The sequence below is a fragment of the Hyalella azteca genome, unplaced genomic scaffold (genome assembly GCF_000764305.2).
Source record: "Hyalella azteca isolate HAZT.00-mixed unplaced genomic scaffold, Hazt_2.0.2 contig261, whole genome shotgun sequence".
In the NCBI taxonomy this organism is placed as follows: domain Eukaryota; kingdom Metazoa; phylum Arthropoda; class Malacostraca; order Amphipoda; family Hyalellidae; genus Hyalella; species Hyalella azteca.
Window position 1 is genome coordinate 428,164 of NW_025930616.1, and position 27,461 is coordinate 455,624.

General features: G+C 35.3%; 1 protein-coding gene across 1 annotated transcript in view; it reads right to left on the reverse strand.

Annotated features, from left to right (window-relative positions):
- The window catches only part of LOC108665713 (nephrin), a 28,780-nt gene extending 4,203 nt beyond the window's left edge, over positions 1-24,577 (reverse strand). The window contains exons 1-5 of the mRNA XM_047885636.1: positions 24,288-24,577; positions 7,964-8,099; positions 6,587-6,795; positions 6,024-6,187; positions 533-680 (exon numbers count right to left, since the gene is read on the reverse strand). Coding sequence (XP_047741592.1) covers positions 533-680; positions 6,024-6,187; positions 6,587-6,795; positions 7,964-8,099; positions 24,288-24,372 — 742 coding nt within the window. The 5' untranslated portion in view covers positions 24,373-24,577. The remainder of the gene's footprint in view (positions 1-532; positions 681-6,023; positions 6,188-6,586; positions 6,796-7,963; positions 8,100-24,287) is intronic.
- Between the last annotated feature and the right edge of the window lie 2,884 nt (positions 24,578-27,461).

The following is a 27,461-nucleotide window of genomic DNA, read 5'->3' on the forward strand; positions in this document are numbered from 1 at the left end:
GACGGTCGTTACTAATAAGTTAATGATAATTAGAGTCACCTCCTAACTGCCGCCAGCCAAGTAGCTTTTGTTAAAGAAATTGAAAGGTTAGACGTTACCGGGCCTCCCGTAGCTTGTATATTTTGTTTAGACAGTAAAACGAGGTTTCCGAGAAAAGAAACGAAGTTCCGTGAAGAAAAAAACTGTGAAGAAAAATAACTTTTTCTGTGTTGACCGCAGAAAAAAAGTTGGTAAACCAAATAAGTATTAATATCTCGTTTGATTTTGTTTGATTAATTCTACGGAAAAAGCTAGCTGCAAAAAATATAACTCAGTACTCACTGCAGTTAGTGAGAGAGCGCATTTTCTCGACGTCGAAAACGTGAAGTTACGGACGCACAGATGGACGGACGGACAAATGACGGACGGACGGACATGGAGAGCACATTAGTGCATTTTTTAAATGAATGAGGAAATGCGCTAAAAAGGGTCAAGTAGATACGATGTTTCTACTAGAAGCCTCGCCAAATGTAGGGTATATAAAGTGACTCACGCAGTACGTTGACGGAGAGAGACGTGGTCGAGGGTTCCGTGATGTTGTTGTTGAGAGCTTGGCATGAGAGGGTGGCGTCGTGCAGCTGTCTTGTGACCAGCAAACTGATCCTGCTCTCTATCACCTCACCACTGCCCAGTCCTGAGCTCTGTGCCGCACAGAGATTATTCCATTTACTCATGAATGTATTCAGGTAAATTTATCTAGCAGAAATCAGAACATTTTGAGTGGGAATGAATTCAGTAACTTCAACCGAGTTGGAAAGTGCCGCCGACATTTATTAAAGATAATTTTATCTGTGAAGAACAAGTAGCCATAAGAAAGGCAAATATTTCTTCCAATGCAGTTTTAAAATTAAACTCATAATAAGGAATATAAAAAGTAAGTCCATAATTTGAAGTGTGAACAAATTAAGAACAGATAGTTTGTAATCTCTGCCAATTGACCTGTACTGTAAATCAAGCATTCCTGGACAGTCTTGCTAAAGTGTGTTGTTGCAGATTTTTTTATTCACTTACGCCGAATATTAAAGATTTCTGAAATATTTTCAGATTGATAAAAAAAATGCGGCATTCCATAAGTAACCGTGAAACATGTATAAATTCTTGCTGACTGAATTCTGTGAGTATTCGCGAACACCAAAGGAAATTGAATTAAAGAAATTGTTCGACGTTATTGAAAGATTTTCGAAAAATCATTTTGCCCTTTGACTTTTACACGCCGTAAGGGATTTCCTATTGTCAATGTCGAGTGGAAAGTCCATTTCAAATTGTGTGCTGCACTAAAATATAAGTGACGTTGCGCTAATAATAATAATTATTTAAAGCATGATTGTTCTAAATTATTATTGTTCTATTTGCTAAAACATGCTTCAAAAAACGCTTTCTTCATATTTTAATATTCGATGAATCCAGATTTATCGAATCTGGAAAATTCCAGATTCTTCGAATCGAAATCTGGAATCATCGAAAATTCCAGATTCATCGAATTCTGTAATTTTAGCTTATGAGTGCTTAACTTTAATCATGTTATCCGCATTAATGAATTGAGTATCAGTTTTTAACTTAATAACTTCAACAACCTTCTACCACGTGAAATTTAATCTTACGAGCAATATTATCTTTCTCCATACTAATCATATTTCCGAATTCCATCACAATATTAACTTTAACTTGCATTGCGTCTTAACGTTCAAAGTTTCAGCCACTGTCATACGGACACATTAATTCGTTCAATTTGTTTTAGCAGCAATACATGAACTCCTACTTAATAAATTTCGTTAAAATTGATACCTGACCGTAAGTGGTATTACATATGCTATGAATGTAAATGAATCCATAAAATTATTTATTTCACGGTCATGAAACTAAATATTTCGGCTAAAATATCACAACCCGGAACTGAATTCTTGTACATTGCTAAGAACTTAATATTGCTTTCGTTTTACAACGACTGCAATTGCAGGGGCAATAAATCATTAAATCAATGAGCTCAGCAGTGGCTCTGATGACATCTAAAGTTCATGCAATAATTTCTGATTCAGTAAGCTCAAGTCATTAAGTTTTTATTGCACATTAATGTGCTGTAATTCACTATAAGAAATAATGATTAACATTCTTCTCAAACACGTACAAGTTTCAATTCCATAAGAAATGAAATATATTTAAACAGCCCAGAAGCTCAATGTTTTCGTAAAGGTGCTGTAATGCTAACAACAGTTTCGTTCATTTGTTTTATCGAATAGTTTTCGTTAGTTCTCCAGAGTGATAGGTTTACTTTTCAACAGCTCGCTTGTCAGTTTGCTGAGGAACATACAGTTCTTAGTTGCTTGTGTGGGCAAAAACAATCTACTGCATTAAATTATTCAGTGCCCAGTAAAACTCATTGCCAATATAGCTGCTTTTCTCCTTAGCTACCAGACTCCATTTTAAATGTTGCATTATTCGTACATCATTCGCACTTCAATTTAATTGATTTCATTAAAATTTTAATTGAACAATCAAACACGTAATTTGCCAGGAATTCTTTTATCAAGATTGCAATTCATCTAATCGCTTAGTCGTCACAGACTAAACAGAAACAACACATTCAACGTTTGAATGGTTGGAATAGAAGCACATCATAAGGCTGTACTCGTGAATCATCACATACACGATAGAAGCAATATATTTAATATGTGATTGTGTGACTGATTTGTGAGACAGCAATGAGATCTGGAAGCCTTTATCGCAAACAGCAACTGATGCCACTCGCATTTGATGGATCAGTGTCTCAAGGAAATCCATGACTACAGAAGCAGTGCAGCTGGAGAGGCCTGCAGCGTTCGTCATTCATTAAATGAACGTCCAGAATAAATTAGATGGTCGACGCAGATTCGCTGTATTTTTGCCGGAAATATCTCCTGTAAAGGCAACATTAATTTATGACGCTGGGCTAGAATTTTTTTTCTGGAACACATGTTTTGTCGCTTAGCAGCCTACCCAAATAAAAATAAAAACATACATACTTAGCCTATCAGCCGACAAATTCTTCTCGTTCTTCATTACACAGCTATTTGATTCGCTGAACTTTCTTTGTGAATGTAGGGCACCGATTGTGTCGGTTTTAACGTTGGGAAGAACTCTGAAATTTTGACCTTTCAAAACAAAATTATGTTCCCACTTTTTAACATCGATGTGATTAAAATTTGCTTTTGGTGGTTTCACTTATGTTTTTGCGCACCTGTGCGTATTGAAACTAATAAATATTTCTTTATTATTTTCGGTGAGAATTTGAGCGGTTTTGAGTGAGATAATACACACGAGTTTCGTGCCTGAAGAGCCACAAGTATTTTATCAGATTAAAACAGCTGAATTGCCGATATACACGATCCCTTATTATTGAAAAATTATTGATCAAAGAAATATTGTCAGTCCAGCAGTATTTTCTTAAGAAAACGTTAACTATATCTAATAATAAAATTCGAAAGCGAAGGATCGTTAAAAGAAATTTTTAATAACTGGCGCCTGGATTTGACAGTGAGTAATCTAGTCCCCAACTGTTCGCTCCGTTGACCACATTGAGAAGCCACCACCTGCTCATGAGTGTGCATTGTCTCTGCCCTGCACAGAGCTTCTTATTCACGACATGAACAATGGCGTCATCGTGACCTGGATCTGCCGCGGATATTGTCTCGAGAGGAACAGTCCAAATGCACTCCCGAGGTACCGGGTGTCAACGGAGGTCTTAGGTCAGCTTTATTTCGCTCCGTCTAGTTCAGTTTCAACACTACTCAGAAGAAAATAATATTATTATTCTATGAAAAATAAATCTTCAATGCGGGGATGAAAGTCTGAACTATTTATAATTTTGTCTATTTTGCCTTCTATAGTGATCCCTATATAATTATTGTCATTTTTTTACCATTATTCTAAATTTTTTGTGGCAAATATATATAAATTTAGAAATTCACCTCACCGAAAATCGTGGAAGTACTTTCGAAATCAAATTACTTTAACTTCATGTACAAAAACCTTTAATTAGATATTTAATCGTACCTGTACATGTCGATCCAGGCTATAAAATCAATGAAAACGAATAAGATATTATGAAAACTACTAGGCAGTATATTCCGACACAAAACATTACTCCAACTACGAGCGCGATATTCAGAATTAACAAGAGAGGTCCCCTTCAATGTAATGACTGCAATCCTGCGTGATGGATAAGAGCGTTTAATGCTCTGCTTGTTGATCATTCCACGACGTTAATGACACACTGGGCCTCCTGAATGCTAAAAATGCCACAACACAGACCTCGCTAACCGTTCATTACGCTCTTCGATCCCCACGGGGAAATTGGGCAAATTTTACGGAAGGGTTCTCAAGCGCGCCAATTTATACGTGTCTTTAACTCCACGTTCATTTTGCGTGAAAAAAATGTGGCCGGCAACGAAAGATAATCATAAATTTTTTCATGATTCTGTGCTTGAAAGAATGTAGTAGGGCAAGTTGTAGTTGGAAAACTTTAATGTAATATTGAGTAACTGTATTGTGTTATTTGGTAACTGTACTGTATTATTGGGTAACTGTACTGAGTTATTGGGTAAATGTACTGAGTTATTGGGTAACTGTACTGTATTATTGGGTAACTGTACTGTGTTATTGGGTAACTCTACTGTAATATTGGGTAACTGTAGTGTGTTATTGGGTAGCTCTACTGTATTATTGGGTAACTGTAATGAGTTATTGGGTAACTGTACTGTATTATTTGCTTACTCTACTGTATTATTGGGTAACTGTACTGTGTTATTGGTAACTCTACTGTATTATTGGGTAACTGTACTGTGTTATTGGGTAACTCTACTGTATTATTGGGTAACTGTACTGTGTTATTGGGTAACTCTACTGTATTATTAGGTAACTGTAGTGTGTTATTGGCAACTCTACTGTAATTATTTGGTAACTGTACTGTATTATTTGGTAACTGTACTGAATACTTGGTTAACTGTGCTGTATTGTTGGGTAACTGTACTGTATTATTGGTTAACTGTACTGTATTAATGAGTAACTGTACTGTATTATTGGGTTACTCAACAAAGAAATTGTCACATGCAGTATATCATCCATCTGTCAAAAGTTTCCTCTTCGTTCAGAATTCGTCCCCATTTGAATGATTTCTAAAATTTCCTAGTCTTTGATTTCTTATGCTGCTAATTTTTCAAATGATTAATGATAATAATTTGTCATCAGTCAACAATTTGCGTCCCATTTCTTTCTTTTTATTTGAAATAATTTATTAATTCAGTTACATAGAGTGATACCTAAACCATAAATAATAAGAAGATACAAGTACAATATATACCTCAATAGTTTTTCCATCATTTACTTTATATATTAAGACTGAATCAAACTTTAATGGTTGGAACGCAGCCGGGAGTTAGTGGAGCTCGTGATAAATCTCTTATTCTTGATTTCACATGATCTGACTTTTGCCTAGGCATTTTTGTAATTGATACGGAACATTGATATTTCCGTTTCTCTTTAGTACCGGTATTTATGTTACGAGAACGCTTGTGCTCTCGTGTACATGCTTCTGAAACCTTTTTATCGAGTTGAAAATTTTAACATACCACAAAGACTATGTAAGCCGCTTCATAATTATTCTTAATATTCATGAATATTTATGTATATCTGTGTATTATTTCTGTTGTCTCAATCACATTATCATATTATGAGAAATATTACAAACAATTTTATTTAAGTTCTGCTTAATATTCTCCAAACTACATTTCATATTTCATGAAATGTTCATGTTCATGTATTTTCACGAATTGCACAAACTAAATTAAATGTAAGACTTCCGTTCACATGTTCATGTATTTTCCTGAATTGCACAAACAAAATTAAATGCAAGACTACAGTTCACATGTTCATGTATTATCATGAATTGCACAAACAAAATTAAATTAAAATCTTCCGTTCACCCACCAAATTTCGCATCGGTTCCTGACCTGCTTGAGGCGCCGTCCGTCCCGCCACCAGGACAGGGTGGGTTCAGGCGTCCCACCCACACTACGGCACGTCAAATGGGCTCGCTGTCCCTCTTCTAATGGGCCCACCGACCCACGAACCTCGCGGCCCGCCGAGTCCAGAATTAGTGGTGGACCGGCTGGCACTGTAGGTGACAACAATAGAAACTCCATTTCGACAACAATAGAATTATTCTCGGCTTCGCTTACTTAGTCGGGTTATTTTATATGTAATTTTTATTGGAATTTTTGCTCGAGTCAGTGACTAGCCAGTGAGTTAAAGTGCATCAACGGAACTTCACAAGAAGAAACATTAACAAAAATTAAAATGTTTCAATCGAGAAAAATGTACTGTCAGAAACCGAACGTAGGCCGGTGAAATCAGGAGTAAAACAGACATCGTATTCCAGGCCTCTTTCTGCATTACTGGATTGAGCATTGCCTTACCGTCATTAATAATACTATTCACGCTATAGCTTCCAAACTTAAATTCCAACAAATTAGACTATTAGCAACGAATCAACTCAATTTGTTCAATTACTCACCAATGACTGTGAGGTTTACTTTAGTAATAGCGTTTGGTCTGAACTTGAACTCGACCCTGCAGGTGTACAAGTCCTGGTCCGAAACTTTAACCTCCTTGATGACGAGCGTCGGAGGGTCGCTGTTGATGCGGAAAAAAGCTCGCTCGCCCAAGTACGTCTCGTCCGCCCAGCGGTGGCCGTCCTTAAACGGTCCGTTGCGGGAGTCGTAGCTGCATATAAGAATACAGTGATTGAACAATACTTTTTTCGACGAAATTATTATATCTCAAAAAGAAATAAGCAGTTATAACTTCAGAGCTTATAACTTCAGCAGTAAAATTCTACGGGTTCTAGTCCTGAAATTTGAGTATATATCTGAAAACCGAATAATTTCGCAATTCCTGCAAATGCAGGAATTGTGTAAGTAGATAAATTTAGATAAGTATATCTAAATTTAATATGTGAAAAGACCCATACTAATAAATGATTAACTTATCTTGAATGTGATTTTATTAACAATTACTTAAGAGCAAGAATCAAATGGTTCTCTAATAAAATGATAAAATTAATGATCGTGGCCGAGCATTTTATTCCAATTAAGTTTAAGATAGCTGTAAGTAAATGCATGTTCGTTTCAAATTGCTCAAAGTCATCTTATTTAAAAAAAATATATTCAAATTAATCTATGAAGTATCTAAATTAAATTCAATTTAAAATGCGTCGTCTTAATCTCTCGTCAGTCTTTCATTCAAAATGTGAACTTATCACGAATCTCTTAATTAATATGATTGTTTATCGTAAAATTCTGTATTTCACTCTATATTGTAGTCAGCGCAGAAGAGAAACAGATGTGTTTGTGTCTCAATACGGGCGACTGCATCAATAAATTGTTCCAGATATCACCATCTATTTATTAATGCCAGCCTATACCCAATGCAAGAAACAATTGCTAGACACTAATAGCGCCGACTCAGCCCGACAATAGGAAGCAATGAAATCCGGTGCATTCTATGCGTGAAGGCAATTCATTCTTTAATCAATAAATGTGGCTGGTTTTGCCCGGTTGAAGTTTATTGTAATATTTATCGTAAAAAATATTGGCTAGAATTTATTATTTGCACTTTATTTTTTTTCCTCACGACGCTTCTCAACCAGAAATTAAATTCATTTAGAAATTCAATATTACTCATGTTCTGCACTCTAATACTACTATTGTACTCATTCGGAATGTTCTACCGAATCTTGTTGAGTGGTAATTAATACTCGTCTCACCTGTAGATTGGCACTTGTGATTGGTCCTGCTTGTACCCTCACCTGTATATTGGTACTTGTGATTGGTCCTGCTTGTACCCTCACCTGTAGATTGGCACTTGTGATTGGTCCTGCTTGTACCCTCACCTGTATATTGGTACTTGTGATTGGTCCTGCTTGTACCAGAGCACCAGCAGTGGCCGGTCAGTTTGAGAAGGAGGGTCGGGCACCAAGCAGGGCAGCTCAGCCTGGCCGCGGACCACCACGAATTCGGAGTACCAAACTGGAGGAGTTAGAAATTTTTACTTCTACGTCGGGAAGTTTAGATATTATTTTTAATTTTGATCTTAAAAGTTTTATTATATTTAGATATTAATTTGTTGGCATTAGATTTGTGCCATTTAGTGCTCGTTTGAGTAATTATTATTTCAGAAAAATACTACAATAAGGAAATAAATACGGAGTTGAACATGAATTTAACTCCGTTTGAATATACAGCCGAAGAGCTCTAATAGCCCACAAAAAAAAACTTCTCAATAAGAGCTTATTTTCCAAAAGAAGGCCAATTTTACTCAGGTAAGATTTAAATGTCCTATGAGGTCTAAAACAACAATTTTTCCCGTTTCTTGAATGAGCAAAACGAAAAACATTCAAAGTCTGTTTTAGGAATGATTGTTTAGAAAATAACTAACTTCCCGAAGATTTTCTCTAGTAAGGCTCAGTTTTCTTAGCATTTTATGCCATGGGGCATAAACACATTGCTCAAACAATCTCCGCAATGTGCAATGATTTCGAAAGATTATTTCGAGAAATAAAATCAATTTCTGAATTTCTGTGAAAATATTCACACAATTTACAGCTGAAAAAATACGTCCAGTTCCCACTCAGCGCAATCAAAGGCTTAACAACACCGAGAAGAGCTTCAAACTTGCGATTGGAAAAGATCATTGAACTCAAAGCCTCTCCCATGTCACTGCTCGCCCTCACGCGTGGTGTGACTGACGCTCGTTAGCGTTGTAGGAGTGAACTGAAGGCGTCTCCTAGCGTGCGTGTTGCTGCAGAATAAATCAGCGACTGGTCAACCAGGGACTCCGTTACTCAACTGGTGCTGGCTGAGCTACCCATTTCCACGTTGCTCATTAAATCTGATTGATTTTACTTCCACAGTTGATATGTATAATGCAAAGCCGCATTAAAACACATTTAATTATACTTACTAGAATAAGTTACAAAATGCACGAGACACGAGGTGAAGGTTGTTCTGAAATAAAGCTGTTTCGAGGAGTGATTTACTTGGGCACGCATGTAGTTCCCAACAATACATAAAAAAACTGTAAAAACTTAGTTTTTACTGTTTTCCGATACTTACCTGACAACGAGCGGCTAAAAAATTGTAACGCTTCGCCCCCAAGAAATTGTAGTATTCGTCACGGAAGCTTTTAAAAGCTATATTTAATTGCATTATCATTGCTTGAATAATGGCAAAACCAGAATAAAATTAGGTTTTTAAGTAATACAGGATTAATAACCGTACATGTTTTCTATTTTTCGTAACAAAAGAACTTAAAGCGAATTTAAGGTGGATTAGCATATTGCGTCAACGTCTTGTCCATGCCTGTCTCAGGTCGTTATCCATGAGCCTCTAAATTGACGGGACTGGAAATATTTTCTTGTAGCTCGTGTGGCTGAGGAAAATTTGTTATACAGATGCTCACTTTACCGTGTCACTGCAAGTAACTGTTTGCTGTGAAAATTTTAATTGGTTTTCACACTCATCAAACAAGACGTACAAGTTGAGGTAGCTGGAATTCTTTTAACAATGAATTTCCAAAGTGATTCTGTAACAATTTGCATATTGATATTGTGATTTTATAATGCACTGGATATGATCCCACAATGCTTTCCACTTGACTTACGTGAGAAAAATCATTAAATTATATGGCATCATAAATTATAATATATTAAAATTACATAATAGTAAAAATCTATATAATAAATTTTACCATTTACGGCATCAATGAATGAAAATATTGGCATATACAAATAAATAAATAGTGCCAATCAGCATAAGATCTCAACATCGAAAAATTCCCTCGATGCAATCAATTATTTACTTATAATAATTTGTTGAAAGGTCGTCGACAGTTGCACGAGTCCATCAATATTGATCACGTGTTATTTTTCCCAATTTTATTTGCTTCATTATGAGATGAATTTTAATAACACACTCGTATAATCGTTGTCACTATCATCTCAAGTCATAATAATTTTTTCTTTAACGAGGACTGAAACCGAGCTGGGAGCATAAAAATAGAACATTTTGGTTCCTTTTTGCACATCATTTATCTTTGCAAAGAAAAGAAAAAGTTTGCTATCAACCATACTAAATAAATCATAATTTTCATGAAAACAATAACATAAAGCATTCTCGCAAATAGTTGAGTAATAAGACAAAACTTTCGATGTTTCTAACCCTATGCATTCGTGTATAATTGGACTAACAATGAACTGAACATCAACTTCAGTCTACAGTGACTGCAGTTTCCACATTCTCATTGAGGCTTGTAAGCATTCATGTCTCGCGTGCTCACGACTTTTCCCATGTTATCTTTGTGTTGTTTGAGGACACTTGTTACGTCAGAAGGCCTGGCTGCTCGTGTTTTTGTTAGCTTGCAGTCATGTAGACGCCTAATCCACCTTCTTGCAGCGCCAAAGGCCTTTTTAGCGCATTTTCTCATTTATGGAAAAAAATGCACTATTGTGCTCGCCATGTCTGTCTGTCCGTCTGTCTGTCTGTCCGTCTGTCCGTCCGTCTGTCCGTGACCTCAAGTTTTCGTCAACGAGAAAATGCGCTCTCTGTCACTCACTGCAGTGAGTACTGAGTTATATTTTTCCAGGTACTGCCGACCGCTTACATAAGAGACGCCCGGAAATATTCTCTTTAGAAACTTGGTCTACATAATTGATGTATAGTAAGTAAAATGTTCCAATGGATTCATTGGCGACGGAACTTTAAACAGAATGTGGGAGTAGATAGCTAAGAAATTAAGCAGCCAACTTTGAGTATTTTTTCATCATGTACCGAAGCTCAAAGCGTGATTGTTTTCGAAATATTTTTGTGGCCTTATTTATTATTACTATTCCTGCTATGACCTTATATTGAAGAAATTCTTAATAATTTAAAATTTTTTCTTACGATTTCGTCACGGAAAGGCCTATGATAAGATGGTATACATAAATAAAATCATAAGAAACTATTTTATAAATCATATTAAATGTTATGATTGCTCCAGCTGGCTGCCATATTAAGATACACAATTTGATCTCAATATTTCTTTTCCGCGTATAAAAATGAATAATAATAATATATTGCAGCAACAATAACAAAGTTTTTTTAAACCTTCATTCTATTACAGTCTGGTGACACAACCGTCCGACAAATTGCTCCCTAGTGTACAGTTGAAAGAATGTGCGGTTCTTTGTAGCGCGATAAACTAAATTAACTTGCAAGCTGCTCTTTATTGTATTAGAATTCCTATTTTTCTTGTCCGCTCAAGATGAAAGCGTACAACTACTGGAAAAGACGCAGTGCGTACCTAGAAAGAGATTATAAAAGAATGTATTTTAGAGAGAACATCAACAAGAATGGTAATGGACTTGTGTATTGTGCAAAATAGGCATGAATTTAATTAAATAAATATTCGTAAAACTAATACTGCTCTGGTTCGCCTTAGCCATTTTATGTACGTGTAAATTTATTTTTTTTCATAGGGGATTTTATAATCGCTCAACGTTGAAAGAAAATTTCGAGCATAATCGAAACCCCATCTCCGAATTGACATTTTCAACGTGTCGCATTGTGATTCAGGAACGAATCCCATAACAAAGAAAAAAAAACACAAATTTATAAAATTTCGTGGTAGAGGCACGAATCAATCAGAAGAGGCTAGTGCAATTGAATGCTGTCGAGCCGTCAACGAAACAACGGGTCCCATCTCAACCCACGGATCCAAAAGAAAATATTACCTGAAGAAGGTACAGAGAATATTCTAAATATACTGTACAAGTATCAGTTGTGATTATGAATTTCAGTCGATGACCCACTGGATTCTATTTTCCGAAAAATAAACCAGAGGAACATTTCAGACCCGAATGAAACTGCCAATTGAAAAAGTGGAATGCAAATTATCATTTTAATTTTTATCTGAAATTCAAAGGATAAGAATAATTTTCCTGGAAGAATAATTTTCCAGAAATATCCTTACATATCAGGTTTCACGTTCTAATGATGAACAACGTTACCACCAGTTAATTTAAACTCTCAATTACTTTTCAACGACTTTCTAGGAAATTAACAATTTGCCGTGATTGTAACCGTGAAATGAAACATCTGGCTGGCAGGCACGGAAGTTTTCATGATGACATCTATTTATTGTGAATTCAAAATCTCTTCAATTTCGCGCAACAGAATTTTTTAATTCAGTGATACACGATTAGATAAACCTTTTGAATGTTTATAATACAGCGTACTTTCAATAACTTAGAATCATGAGCCTCAATTGTGCTAAAAAACGAATCAAAGCTTTGTATATTTTATATTATATATAATCCTCATTTATTCCTGCGCACATGCGAATTATTTTTACATAAACAATAGCAAGCTCAACAAATTCGAGCTGAATTTATTCATTGTTGAGTTAAGAGAGGAACAATGAATCAGTTTGAACTGCTGAACACTGAATTAACAAGTCATAGGATCCAATTACAAGTGGATTAAAATCATCGTTGCTTAAATACTTTCTCAAATAATATCTTTTCTCAAAAATTTGTCAGTCTACTCAGTTTTTTCAATGCTCACTCCCGCTTGTAAGACAGTATCAACGAATATAACGAAATAATATTTCCATGCAATTTCAACACGCGGCCACGGAACTTTTTGATGTCAATACGAATCCTTTTAATCTCTTTTACCTGAATATTTTCAATAAAGATAATCGACATACAGTGTTCCGATGCGCTCAAATAACGCATTTGTAATGCTTAATGACAAGTTACGCACGTTTGACCAACCGGAACGTGTAATTTAGCTCAATTAATCAATGGAATGCTATGGGTGGTCCAATAACGGCAACCGATAAAATGAGTTAGCGACGTGAATAAAAAACAGTCTAGTAACTGATGCGTTGTACTCGTACATTGATACTTGCTCAGCTGTCATTAATGCTCTGCTGTAGATACAGGCACATATAAGCTCCTGGAACCCAGTGAGGTGTGGAATGCGCGGTACATAACATTCTCTGTTGTATTTATAATTTAAATGGGAATAATTATCACTGAGCGATCACACTTTGCATTTCTATCGTATTATTAAGAGATAAATGAGGAAATCGAAAAGAATATTACTAGCTATCCTATATCAAATTGTTATATTTCGATGACTGAAATATAGAGGGAATAATTTTCTACGTGTAATGACGAAGTTTGTAACGAAGAATCTTTTATTGCGTTCGCGTATCACTGCATTCAATGGCTGTAAGGTGACTAGGACTCGTTGGCGGACAGTCGACCAATATATCGTTCTCGCTTAGTCAACAAAGAAAGACGACCATTTCTCATGTAGACTTGAAGTGTTCTTTAGCATCTTTATGAGGCTTTTTCCTTCTTGGAGTGGCATGAAAAAATAATGGCAACGTTTCAAAATCCTCAAAATAGTCATCAAAATTAAACAGGTTTACATTGCTGCAGGAATTTTCACGGATTAATCTGAGTATTTACTTTTCAAGGTCGAGATTTTAATGCATACGCATGGATTATTTTCAATTAAAATGCATTAACAACACGTGCCTCACGCGTAGTGACTGTCTTCTTTTGCTGCTTTTAGAACAACTGCAGTTGTCTGCAAATATTGGTAGCAAATCGAATAAATTGTCAAATCTATGAAGAACAGCCATTAATTGCATGAGGTCGTTCCTGAGAGAATATTGAAACATTTGTTTAACAGTGCTTTATCCAGTTTGAAGTCTCGAGTTTGAAGGTAACTACATTCAATTAGAGCACAACTCATTTGCATTCGGCATTTTTAGCGCATTTTCTCATTTATGGAAAAAATGCACTATTGTGCTCGCCATGTTCGTCCGTCCGTCTCTCTGTCTGTCCGTCTGTCTCTCTGTCCGTCCGTCTGTCCGTCCGTCTGTCCGTGACCTCAAGTTTTCGTCAACGAGAAAATTCGCTCTCTGTCACTCACTGCAGTGAGTACTGAGTTATATTTTTACGACTTGTGTACGACATCGCTTTGCGCAGAACAGCTCATCCATAAGATCCAGGGATGAAAGTTCTCGCAAGCATGCTACTCCCGACTACGCGGGATCTCTTGTTTTCAAAAATATGAATGCTACAACCCGCGCCCTCCGCTCACATGATGACGTTAATGCAAGACTGATAAATCGCTTATCGGATTAACAGTCAGTTAAAAAAATCAGACACAGAGAGATCAGTAATTAATTTTAGCATACTTAATTAGGTGTTGACTTCTCAAGGTCAGATGAACTAAGTTTTCGTACATATAAAAATGTTCATATTGATTTCCCAATCGAGTACACGCTTCGTCCGATGGTCAGCTGTTTGAAAATACCAGTGTTTGATTTTCGTTACATACACTCAGTGAAATGAATACAGTTTGTCCAAATTACGATGCACTTTCTGCCCTTGTGTGGGTTATACTGAGCCTGGTTGGCACAAGAAATTATTAGTGCTACTGTCACTCTTTTCTTGTGCTGTAGATAAAGATTGTGTCAAAATTCGGACAATAGGGCCATCCGTATTTCTGAGTGTATGGGACGATCCTGCCTGCCTTACATGTTTATTGCTGAAAATTATTTGTTGTGATGAATTATTAGTTATTATTATCAACTTAATATTTATAAATTATGAATTATTACCAACTTAAGGAAAGGAAAACCTTCAAAAGGAGTTCCAAGGTAATATACATATAATCACTAAGGCTTTAAAAAGTTTATTTTATGTTTTCAATTTTTGCAAATAATAACTGCCCACGCAAAAAAATCAAGAACAGTTGTTTATGTCCAGGACGCGTCCCAGAGAAGTAAAGGTTATACTGAGCCTGGTTGGCACAAGAAATTATTAGTGCTATTGCCACTCTTTTCTTGTGCTGTGGGTAAAGAGTTTGTCAAAATTCGGACAATAGGGCCATCCGTATTTCTGAGTGTATGGGACGATCCTGCCTGCCTTACATGTTTATTGCTGAAAATTATTTGTTGTGATGAATTATTAGTTATTATTATCAACTTAATATTTATAAATTATGAATTATTACCAACTTAAGGAAAGGAAAACCTTCAAAAGGAGTTCCAAGGTAATATACATATAATCACTAAGGCTTTAAAAAGTTTATTTTATGTTTTCAATTTTTGCAAATAATAACTGCCCACGCAAAAAAATCAAGAACAGTTGTTTATGTCCAGGACGCGTCCCAGAGAAGTAAACATAAATACCGAGAAATTGTTCCTATTTGAATGCTCAATGAGCGATTCTTGGACATCTTTGATGTATCAAATTAACCCTAAACGTTATAGTGCAGTGACTGCTGTAAGTCTCCATTCTAATTAAGGTTCCTCAAGTACCTCCAGCTGCTCTAGGATGATTAGCCGACGACGTCTTGCCGCTTACAGAGCAAATCAAACGCAATTTAGGAAATTTTTGTCATCTCACGGTTTTATCATAATCCAGTCACAACGTGTTTTCGGATTTTTGTATATACGGGGACATTTAAATGTGCGAAAATAATTTGGGGGCATTTAAATTCATTTAAAAGTCTATTTCATTGCGCCAACGGTGTAATTTAGAACTTAAAATTCCAGGTGCATCTTTAAAGTTAGCTGTTCTGCAATTTTTAATTCGATTGGATTGTTGCATTGCCCGCATCACATCAACGATTTGGCCTATACACAGATTTTTCGGGAATCTACCAAACCAATGTATGCAAGTTTAGAATGTTATGCACACATTAACACTGGAATGCATTTTGATTCTATCTTCTTCATATAAATCACTAAAATGTATTATGAGCAAAAGGCATGGCAAAGTTAACTAACCATTACTGTTCTCTAATTGACATTATTATCAAGCAAATGAACATGATTTGTCACCAATGGATGATTATGGAAGCAATTTTATTGCAATTTTCTTTTAATATGAACGAAACATTAAAAATCTGATGCTTTTCAATACGAGCCTTTGCTTGAGGCTGCAAATGTGAGCCTCTCCCATTTTGTCTCGGAGGAATTTTTTCTTTTCAGGAAATCGATCACTTGAATGGGATATATTAACCGTCAAATTAAGTAAATAATTAAGTAAAAGTCAAATTAAGTAAATAATTAAGTAATAGTCAATTAAGTAAAAGTCACCAGCAAAATAGTCGTGAAACCTGCAAGAGCTGGTGAGAATGGAGAGATCAAGTCTAGGAAGCATACTATTTAATTAAATTTGCCCACAATACATAAAATTTTTGATAATTAGTTATTTGTGCTTCGACACTATGCTAAAAAGCCGCTATTTTCACGAGGATCTGCTTCTTTATTTGTTAGCTCCATTATTCAGTTCCGTAATGTATGAAATCCATGGCTTAACTTTTGTTTCAACTCAACCACAATCTCTTATTGTACGCATTTTTTCTGATGCTGTTGTTAAAATTCAACTGATTCTCAATCTTCAATTTTCATTTTGATTATTTCTCATATATTTACTTTAATTATAAATAATATGCGTTTAAAAATTTCTTTTAAAAGACAACATTTCTGAAGAATCCAGTGTTTTGGACGTTTCAATGTACAATGAATTTCTGATTTTATTTTCAAATACCAAAAAAATTATTACAATTTTTTAAGATATCAAAATTTTATAAATTTCCTAAATTATTCATTCTGTCAACTGATTCATGCATTGTCTCTGACTTCTACACTTCTACCTCTCCAATCTATCTGAAATTTTGAAGACATGCGTAAAGTCGGGGACAATGCATGAATCAATTGACAGAATAAATAATTTTGAAATTTTAATTTCTTTTATGTATTAAAATAACTTCAAAATTAATTTTTTTAATGTTCGAAAGTACAATTAAAAATTCATTGTACATGTTTCACATTGGAGACACAGGATTTTTTTAGAAGTGTTGCCTTTAAAAAGTAATTTTTAACCGTATATTTTATTACTGACCTTGTCTAATCCTAGGAGCTCTGGTATTTTGTGATAGAGAACCACTTGGTGCCCATGGATCGAGTACCCTTGTGTCACGGCGTACCACTAAGTATGCGCCAATAACCAAAAGCTAATAATACACCTTAGCCGCCAATAGGTACTTTTAACTTCTTTTTATTTCAGTTATTAAAAAGTTAAATGAATCTAGATGGATTGCAATAGAGGGCCGCTCGGATAACGGATGTCTCGGATAAATATTCTTGTGGAGTGAAAACAATTTGAAAATAAATCTTGCATGCCTGAAACTGCTTGTGCAGCTCCTGAAAATTACCAGCAAACAAAATACTTCGCTTAGCTGTATAGGTGCAGAGACAATAGTAAAGGAACGACAGCTTTAAAGAAACCACCCCAGTGTTTTCTTGATTATGAGCAGCTATCAGCGGAGTGAAGCAGTATACGCTCATTACCGCAGTACTTACTTGAAGAATAGTGTTCTGTTTATCATAACACGAGAAAACATTTGGCATATCCGATCTGAAATATCATGTCAGAGAATCATAACAAATGTCGTTTGTTACTCGGACGTGAAATGTCAGGGTGACCTACGCATAGAGCTGACCAACAGGGCGGAAAGGCACAGCATGTCAAAGAAGAAACGGAACACAAAGACTGACGAACAAAGTAAGACAAACCAACAAAGATTGACTACTTGGCTGGCAAAAGCCATTTGACGTAGCGAGCTATTGCGGTGTTGAACGATCAGGTTCTTCCGCCATCTTTTGGACCGAGTCATTTGGCAGAGGCTCGGTTGTCGGCACACGAGCTTTGTTCTGCTCTATTAGGTCATGACGGATGGGCGGCCTCTCTAATTTCGAGAGGCACAGCCGCTGTTTCCATCTAATAAGCTCGATGGAAGGATGAGTTAAGTTTATCTTGAAGTTTCCACGGAGAAACTTTCGGAGGCTCGACCCGGTGAAAGCGACGGGCCGGTAGGTGAGAACGCTTTATATTACAAAATGTATGTCAAAGTTTCGCATATTAGAATAATTCTCATACTCGGGTACCAAGACATGAATTTCCAAGATGATTTTTCAATGCCATTAGGCAAGTAACTTAAGAAAAATTAAAATAAGGAAAAGGGAGGCAGAAAACTTGCAAATCGCTGCGAGTTTTTATTATTAACAATACCGTGCATGTTATCAATTTACCGATTTTATGAGGCGCAGGGTACAAAGTTCTGTGATAAATATTTCTTGTATATACGCGCTGAATCTGCGAAAAATACTGTAATAATCCTGGTCCTAAATGGTTCTTATAACTGTTAAATAAAGATCCTTATTATGAAGTTTTCGGCAAAATAAACTCGGCGCTCCCAAGTTGTATGATGTTTATTTCCAAGCATGTTTGCTTTAACCTTCATTAAGAAGAGGCCGCCTCTGATCTCGATTTCAGAGATTTATCTTTTTTCTATTTCTGAGTACCTTATTTTGATAGTTAGAAATAAATACAAATTAAAATATTGCTACTCATGTTTTGAAAACTTTAAATGATTTGTAAACTTTACGTAATTCCTGTTTTCGGAACAGGCCGTTCTAAATTGATTATTTATTCCCCGAAAATAGCATCTGCAACGCTTCAATTATCACTTAAATGAAGAAAAATGTTTAAGTTGCACAATAATTTAAATTTGACTACTACCTCATAGGTTTGGGGTTTGGTTCTACAAATAGAAATCTTCGCATTATGCAGTTTATACACTGATACATACAGTATGCTCCTCGCGCACATCAAACTATTAATTTACTTATTTATAATACGTCAAACCTTACTGAAAAGAACGCATCTGGGACTTGAAGGGCACTTAAGCAAAATCCACGATTTAAAATTTAACGATTTCTTGCGCATTTCCTTCATAGATCAAGATTAGATGCAGAGATTGTGGATATTCAAAGCGGTTTTAGTTCCAGTATGCAAGTTACATAACTATTGGCTCATTCATGTACATTAGTCTGAAACTTTTCACCAAACTACTAAAATTAACATGTCACAATAATCTTGATGCCCCTTCACCAAACATTTTCATGAAGAATCATTAATATATGGCTAAACATTCGTGAATTTCCCGGTACCCAGAATTGTAGTCTTCAGTTTGGAACCCAGTTTCAAAAAGTTCTCTTAGCATCGCAGGGCGTTTTGATTGTTCTAGGTAACATTCTTATTCACACCATAACGAGACTTTTCAATAATATCTCAATAAATTTTCGAACTTGGTCCAATTTGGTAGCTTCCCCTATCGTAGAGTGACGTGGTGTCTCCCGATTACTGGATGCGCTTCTCTGCTAAATGCTCAAGCTAAACTGGCTCATTCGAGACTAATAAGTTTTCTAGGTTAACTCCACACTTGGGGAATAGTTTTTCATGTTGGTCACATCACAAAAGTTTACAGAAAATGAGATAAGATGTTAGGATATCCTTTCTAGGATGCTGGTGCAACACCAGGGAGTCGTCGTAGACCGCCGCGTCCTCAGAAGACGTCAATGCAAGTGCGCGGTAGCGACCGCAGTCGCACATCGTACGTGCTCAACGACGATCCGCAGATTGTACACGCAATCTTTACGTCCTTCAAAAAATTTGAACGGTGATACCATGGGAATGATCGTAGTAAATTAGTACTTCTCTCCCACACTGTTGAATAATAAGAATTAAATCCAGAGTACTGATGGGATACTTCGGAAACGCTCACTGCATTGTGCCATGCTGCGATTTCGCCATCCATCGCAGACATGCATAGTTATTAATCAGAACGCGCAGAACGCATTAGAAACTCAAAAGCTGTAGACAGCAGAACGCGTTTGAAACATATAACATGCTGTTTTCTATGACTTTTTCACTCGAAACGCATTGTCCCTTTTCCTACGAACATTTCCGAAGTCAGGGTAGGTGTAGGTTAGCCTTCAGTGAAAAAACTGCGATGCATTTTATTACTCGATGTGTTCTCGAAGCCCACGGCAAGAAGGGTCCATCTCAGCAAGATGCGATGTATAAATTTCCTTACTCACTTAGAAGACATCACTGCGGTTAAATCAAGGCGTCACTGCGATTATCGACACGCAATGCACTTCCAATTATCATTCAGAATTTCTTGTTTGGTATAATAAATGCTCCACTCACGACGACGATCTAGAAAACAGCGAATAATTCCGGATAGTCGTTTTATTTTTTAATTAAGATATATTTCGTTGTCAACGTGGAAAAGTATTTATGTTATTATAATTATTATCATTATTTATTATAATAATATCAGTTTACCATTATTTTAATAGTATTTACGCCAGCTCATATTAGGGAATGTTGTAAAGGGAATATAACAGCAGTAGTTGCTGAACTGCGACTACTGACTGACTGAGAAGCGCCGGTATAATGACTACCGTTTACCGTCATTATTACCATTTGTGCCACAGGCTGACTACTACATAATTAACTGATACCATTTGAGAGCCTGGTGCCTTCACTTCCCTGTCTCCACTTCCGCGATCACTTCAAACGCACATTTTACATAAACGATAAGACTCCAATTCAAATCTCATATCAAATTACAAAACAAAATTTCAAATTTTTTCCAAGACTTCCCTCCGTTTCCTTCAACCTTTCCTATTCTCCTTCCTCCTTTATCAATGAAGTTCCAGATCCTGATATATATCTCGACACAATTATAGTATCATGGATACGCGCCCCATCACTCTATTGGTAATGCCAGGCTTCACACATAAAATTAAACCCACGCACACAAATTTTGACAAATATATTTATGGTAAACAAAACTTTTCAAAGGGGTCGAGAGAAAAGAAATTACATTCATCGAAATTACTTGCAGGTTTTCTATATATGTGGTTAAAATTTTTAGCCAGAAGGCAATTTTTTACTGCTGGAAAAATTATTTACCAGTAAAATTATTTTGCATACAAGAAAACGAACTTAAAAAACAGAAAATGTTAATTATTACCGAAAAAAGGCAGGAATTTACAGATTCTTCTCAGAGTACGAAAACTATCTCATTTTGACTGACAAATGACAATTATTTCCTTCCAAAAGAAAAAAAAAGTTTCATGAATATGCATCTCCTCGTGCATGAAAATAATTAAAAAATATATATTATTGTACGACCTAGAATAGAATACAGAAATATTATAATTCTATGGTTGCGACAGAGTGCTAGCAAAAACTATTCAAAAACTGGTCCTGAATGAAGAATACTGTTGAATAGACAGATTAGATGTACAAAAAATTAGAGATTAGATACTTAAGCATTAGCTGCACAAAAAAATGTCAATTGCAAAGTTGTAATATACAAAAATAATAAAGTCTCATTGTAAAGAATTTTACTGAACAAACTTCTCTCGTATACATAAGGTTGGGACCTTTTAGGTAGGACCAGTTAGGTAGGACCAGAGTTAATGAGCTCAGACAAAATTCATTTTTCAACCAAACTTGACCGAGATTGTTCAGCAATTTGTACGTTATCATTTACTTATGTTATGATCCTTTTATTGCTTGTTAACCTTGGTTATTTTCTCTATATCGTTTATAATCTCGAATAACCTCAATTTGTGTTCAAATTGTTCATTCTTTGTTTTCAGAAACCGTTACAATCTACAACGCGTTTTCATTCTGAACAATCCCCCGAACAAAGAGCCATATTCTTTATACTCATGAATTCTTTTCGGAAGTAGATGCTTGAGAAGGTCATGTGATGGCATATCTTGGAAGCGACTTAGCATGTCCCTACCATCGATCCGAAGATGAGCCCTGAATGCAGGTCGCCTAAATGAGACGCAAATGCCAACGCCTATAAAGGGAACACGTGATGAAAAAAATATTTCCTTGCATCAATGCTTGCTTGGTGCTTTATATGGTGTTGGAGGCAGTATATATCTTTATATATAGGCACACGAATGGAACACATGAATGGACATGAATGAACATGAACACATGAATGAATGGACATGAACACATGAATGGAAGACATCACGAGTCTGAAATTAACAGAAATTGTTTTCAGAAAAAATTTCATTTGAAGGAGATTGTGTCTATGAAGTAGTTTGGGATAATCGAAAAAATTAGAATTTTTAAAATATAAATTTGACATTCTAATATAATATATAACATGGGGAAATTTCCAAGATCCATGGGAGTCACTAATTTCATCGTCGCAGTTCAAACATGCAATAAATTTTTCTTCCTGCACTATATAACCTTCGACGGGGTATTTTTCTCAGCTATCATCTAAGCAATAAAACTTATAGCTGAAAATTAATTTTTTCGCCGATCTTCGTGTGAGCTACAACCAGAAGTGGAAAAGTTAAGATTCCTACAAAGATTGCAGTGTAAGCTGTTATCTACAACTAAACGAAATATCTTTGTCAATGAGCAAATAATAATATCCCAATACAACTTTTCACTGCGTTCTGCCTACTCATTCATTAATCATTGAATGACTAATTCAGGCGTGACTCATTTATTAATCATTGAATAACACATTCACGCATGATACATTCATTAATCATTGAATGACTAATTCTGGTACTACTCATTCACTAATCCGCCTACTCATTGATTAATGAATGTCATACTAGAAGACTTATTCACCTGCACTTCAGTGATTGACTTAAGCCTGCAAATTTGAATTCGTTGTGCAATTCGTAGACTCATTAACTGATCATTTATTCGTCTAATTTCTAATTTTATCCGACGGCTGACGTCTTCGTTTGGAACACGGTGTCGTTCGATCAATAATGACAACATGAATAATTACTCGTTGAATAAAATTTGCTTCTCAAAATATCAAGCGAGTAAAATTAGTCTTTCTAAAGCTTAATTTAAATTTAAGTATTACAAATATTACCAGTACAGTCCATTGTACCTCTTTTCCTGTGGTTGTAACTTGCGGTCTAAAAAAATTGAAAAAAAACTCCTTACAATACGCCAAGCTTAAAAATACTCAAACAAACCACAATTCCTCAAATAAATAACTCTTCCCTCAACATTTTTTTCACTTCGTTTAACAGGAAAAAGAGGTTATTTTTACAAATTGCATAAAGCCATAGCAAGGAAAGCCTTAAACTAATGTTCCATCCAAAACTTTGTGCATTGTCTGACTTAGGATGATGCAGGAGCACCAACAGAATAATTTACCAAGCTCATCAGTGAAGTTCAAATAAGTGTTGCACAGAACACAAGTCAAAAGATCATGCATTCATTATTCATATGTTATTTTTATTGCTCGATGTTCAGAAGTTGATAAACGGAAACTTAGTTTTAATCTTTCCTTCAGTGAGAAAATTAGCGTATGCAAAACACAAAAAAAACTAACTTATATCAATAAAATGTAAAACTCAAAGTAAAACTAAAAGTTGTGATGATTCAAAACAGCATCTGCTTCGCATGTGTACAGAATTACTGGCCACTGTCGTAACACGGCTCTTTCGTGCAGCCACAATATGAATGTTTGAAGTCTAAATTGGTTTGGATGCCGTGAAGAAACTTGAAACGACATTCCCAAACACACGGGTTCTCTCTGCGGACTGAGGCATTACTGAAGACTGCACCATTTGCCTTCACTGGCCAAAGAGGACGAATAGATCGTGTCTAGCGCTCACACTTAGACAAATTAATGGGTAACCTTGTACAAATAGTGACACACTTGCTGGTTGTAGCACTTATAGGTTTTTTTCTCGGCTTAATCGGGGCAAGACAACCTAAATAAGGGCCAAAAAGTCGCTATTTTTACAAAGTCTATTATTTTCCTTGAGCTCAGTTTCGTAGTTATATGGAAATATTTTGAGGTACTTATGTTCTCAGGATGAAGTTTGCTCGCTTTAAAGCTTTGGTGTTACTGAAACCAATCATTGCTTTAAGACTTCTGAGGAATGCAATTAATTTTAGTCTTTATTTATCAGACATCAAAACTAACTTAAAACTACCTGTTGACGATCGAAATTACCCCACTAAATAGGCAATGAAATACATTTAATGGAAAAGTTGTTTCAGCACTAGAGTGGGAACTACGTACAATAAATAAATAATCTTCCTTCAAGGATTCGTGATTTTGTCAAGATTTTTATCACAAGATGTTTACCAATGAAACCCGTGGGTGCTAATGATATATATTATAGTTTACATATAACGACAATAAATATTATATAAGAAATACACGAGAAACATACATAATATTGTTCTATATTAATTGGGTAATACTCACCGGTAGACGTTGCGCTGCTGCCCAGCGTGAAGGTGCAGAGCTGGAGTAAGACGGGTAAAATCCCTTGCATTCTTAAACAATTCATGTCATCTAAACAATGTTAAATAATGACAAACGTTTGAGAATTAATCACCGAATCTGTGTATTTTAATTTAATCGACTTTATTTGGCTGAACTATGATTTTCTGGTCTTATTAAACATTTTAAGTAATTTGATAACATTGTCTGTACTTCATGAACATGGCTCTTGAAAAATGTGTCATCTGGAATGGTAATTCTCCGATGAATCTGCCAAAGAATTTTTGTCAGAAATTTTTGTCTTCACTAACTCATGACTTCATTTTGAGATACTTTCCACGGATAAATGTAAAATTAAGACAAAAAAAATGCTCATGAACCACAGGACAATCAATTCCGTAGCTCTGCTTGCCGACTGTTTGCTATAATACACACGTAAGATATTTTATAGGAGAACATTAAATTAGAATGTGTTGCTCACTTTCAGTGTCCCCAGAATTAGTCAAATTTCGTTAATTGCATGTCAACACATAAGGAATAGAAGAATGTTTGCTGTCTATTAGTTTACATGTAAAACTTTTTCTCTAATTCGTTACATGAAAGTGAGTATTTCCACCCACAATGATTAATGGAGCACTTAAGTTATTCACCTAAATGCGTTTTTCAGTTAAATCACTTGAAATTCGTCTGCTATGTTGTCCATTCTATCTAACTTTCATTGCAGCGTTTGAATTGAATTATAAAGTTTATTGAAAGCTATTGATCACAAAAAACCTTGGTCAACATTTGTTGAAGTCTTCCTCATTAAGATTCAGCTTCTGTGAGCAATATACTTGATGTTTCATCAGAGGTTTTTCATGTTGCGCACCCATGCGGGTTTTACTTATTTTTTCTCAGTCAGTCTCGGCATAGTTTCGATTTTTTTACTGAGCATAACTCGGCCTTTCTTGTATCTCCTAGCAAGCTAAAGTAGCCTCATCGATCGGATCTTAGAAGGGCTCACAGGCAGAGCTTTGCTCTTTGCTCTTGACTTGACAGGGAAGATCTGACGATAGCTTCCCGTCAGCAACAGAACAAAACTCGTTTCTTGTTTGAAGGTTATAATGAAAGTCCATGATGATTGTTACTAAGAATTGATACCATGACGTGATGATCTAATGATAGCTTCCCGTCAGCAACAGAACGAAACTCGTTTCTTGTTTGAAGGTTATAATGAAATCCATGATTTGAAGGTTATAATGAAAGTCCATGATGATTGTTACTGAGAATTGATACCATGACGTGATGATCTAATGATAGCTTCCCGTCAGCAACAGAACGTAACTCGTTTCTTGTTGAAGGTTATAATGAAATCCATAATGACTATTACTGAGAATTGATACCATGACGTGACGATCTAATGATAGCTTCCCGTCAGCAACAAAACGAAGGTCGCTTTTATTGAGAAGGTTATCATTAAGATTCATAATTATTGATATTAGGAATATATAACGTGACGGTAAGGATTTGTCGATAGCTTTAAGTAGCAACAGAACGGATTTTTCTTTTAGTGGAAACGTTATAATGTCCATAGTCATGGATATTGTGAATTAACCGGGAAAACAGAAATTTTATTTTGTGGATAAATTATAAGACAGAGAAGATATAATATTGAAAAAAGAGTAAATTATTACCATAAAAATTAGGGGCAAAATTTTATCATTGAAATAAAGAAATAATTTTAGTATCAGTTTTCTTAAATTTTATTTTGGTATAATTTTTTTAAATTTAAATTCTTGTAGATTGGTTGGTTCGCGACCAATTCAGAATAATAATGATTTCATTAATTAGATTCATCAACATCATCGAGCCATTATTTATTGATATTTTTCCAACATGAACACGTTATTAATTACATTGCATAAATTAATGAGGAATTACAGTTAGGCATCGTCACTGATAAATAATTACCAAAAAATTCACTTATTTATAAGAATATTGTTGGTACTTCCATTTCCAGTTTTCTTGATTAATAGAAATTTGAGCCGCTCGTTCGCATTCAGCTCGAATGAATCATTCAGGCCATTTTTGTTCAGCATGAAAGCTTTTGGTTCAGCTTTCACCAATTATTTTATACTGTCAATATTTTTTTATCAAATTTAATCCTGTCTTCTGTTATGCTTCAAATGATCTTTTCCACTTTAATTTTCAGGACCACAGTTGATAGATACGTGAAAATAAGATTTAAACTTTTTTTACTGTTTGCGTCTTCACTTTTCAAATGTTAAATTTTCACTTCTTAACTTCTCGTCTTTAACAAACATTCTTTTCGTTTCAAAAACTTTGTCCTTTTCAAAGGGTATCTCATTTTTCTTCTTCCCTGAACTCTAATTGTCGTTCGTGCTTCCTTGCGACACCTCAGACGCACACAGGCCTAACCGAGCCTTGAAATTTATTTCCCGCCCACGACAAATGTCCTCGGCAAGCCCAGGATAAGAGTTATTTTATCCCAGAAAATAGGAAAGGAGATTCGATTCTCTGCTGTCGAATTGGCCTCCGCAAACCACCGGTGCTTCTGGGACGTTGAATAGTCACGAGTAACTTATCCCCGAAATAGAATAACTAGAAAAGTGAGGTTTATACATAATTTTTCAATAATGAGAAACTATATCAATTACGAGTGATGGTACATTGACGTTATTGAAGCTATTTTTATTTTTTATTACGGTACTCGTGCACGGAATGTCATGCACCAGACCAGGACTATGTGCATCTGAAATCTTACGGAATGATTGAAAGTCTCTGGAATTTATTCATGTGAAAGATGACATGAAAATCCAGAAAAAAGTGACATGAATGCAAATCTAGTTTTAGCTAATATTTTTGTAAAAAAACTACAATGAACATAAATAAATGTTTTCTTAACACATATATATGAAACCAAAAAGGTAATGTATTTATTTGCACTTTGTAGTAAACTAGGAGGAAATTAGAAGTTTTACTGACGAGATACGAGCTCGGTAGCTAATGTTAAATAACATTTGCTTTCAAACAGAAAACAATTGATTGATTATTAAAAATACGTTATTTTAAACTAGACAACTATAAAATATCCTCAATCTATATAAATAGAATCTGAAATATATTAAAGACATCTCGATTAAAAGAAAAAATAAA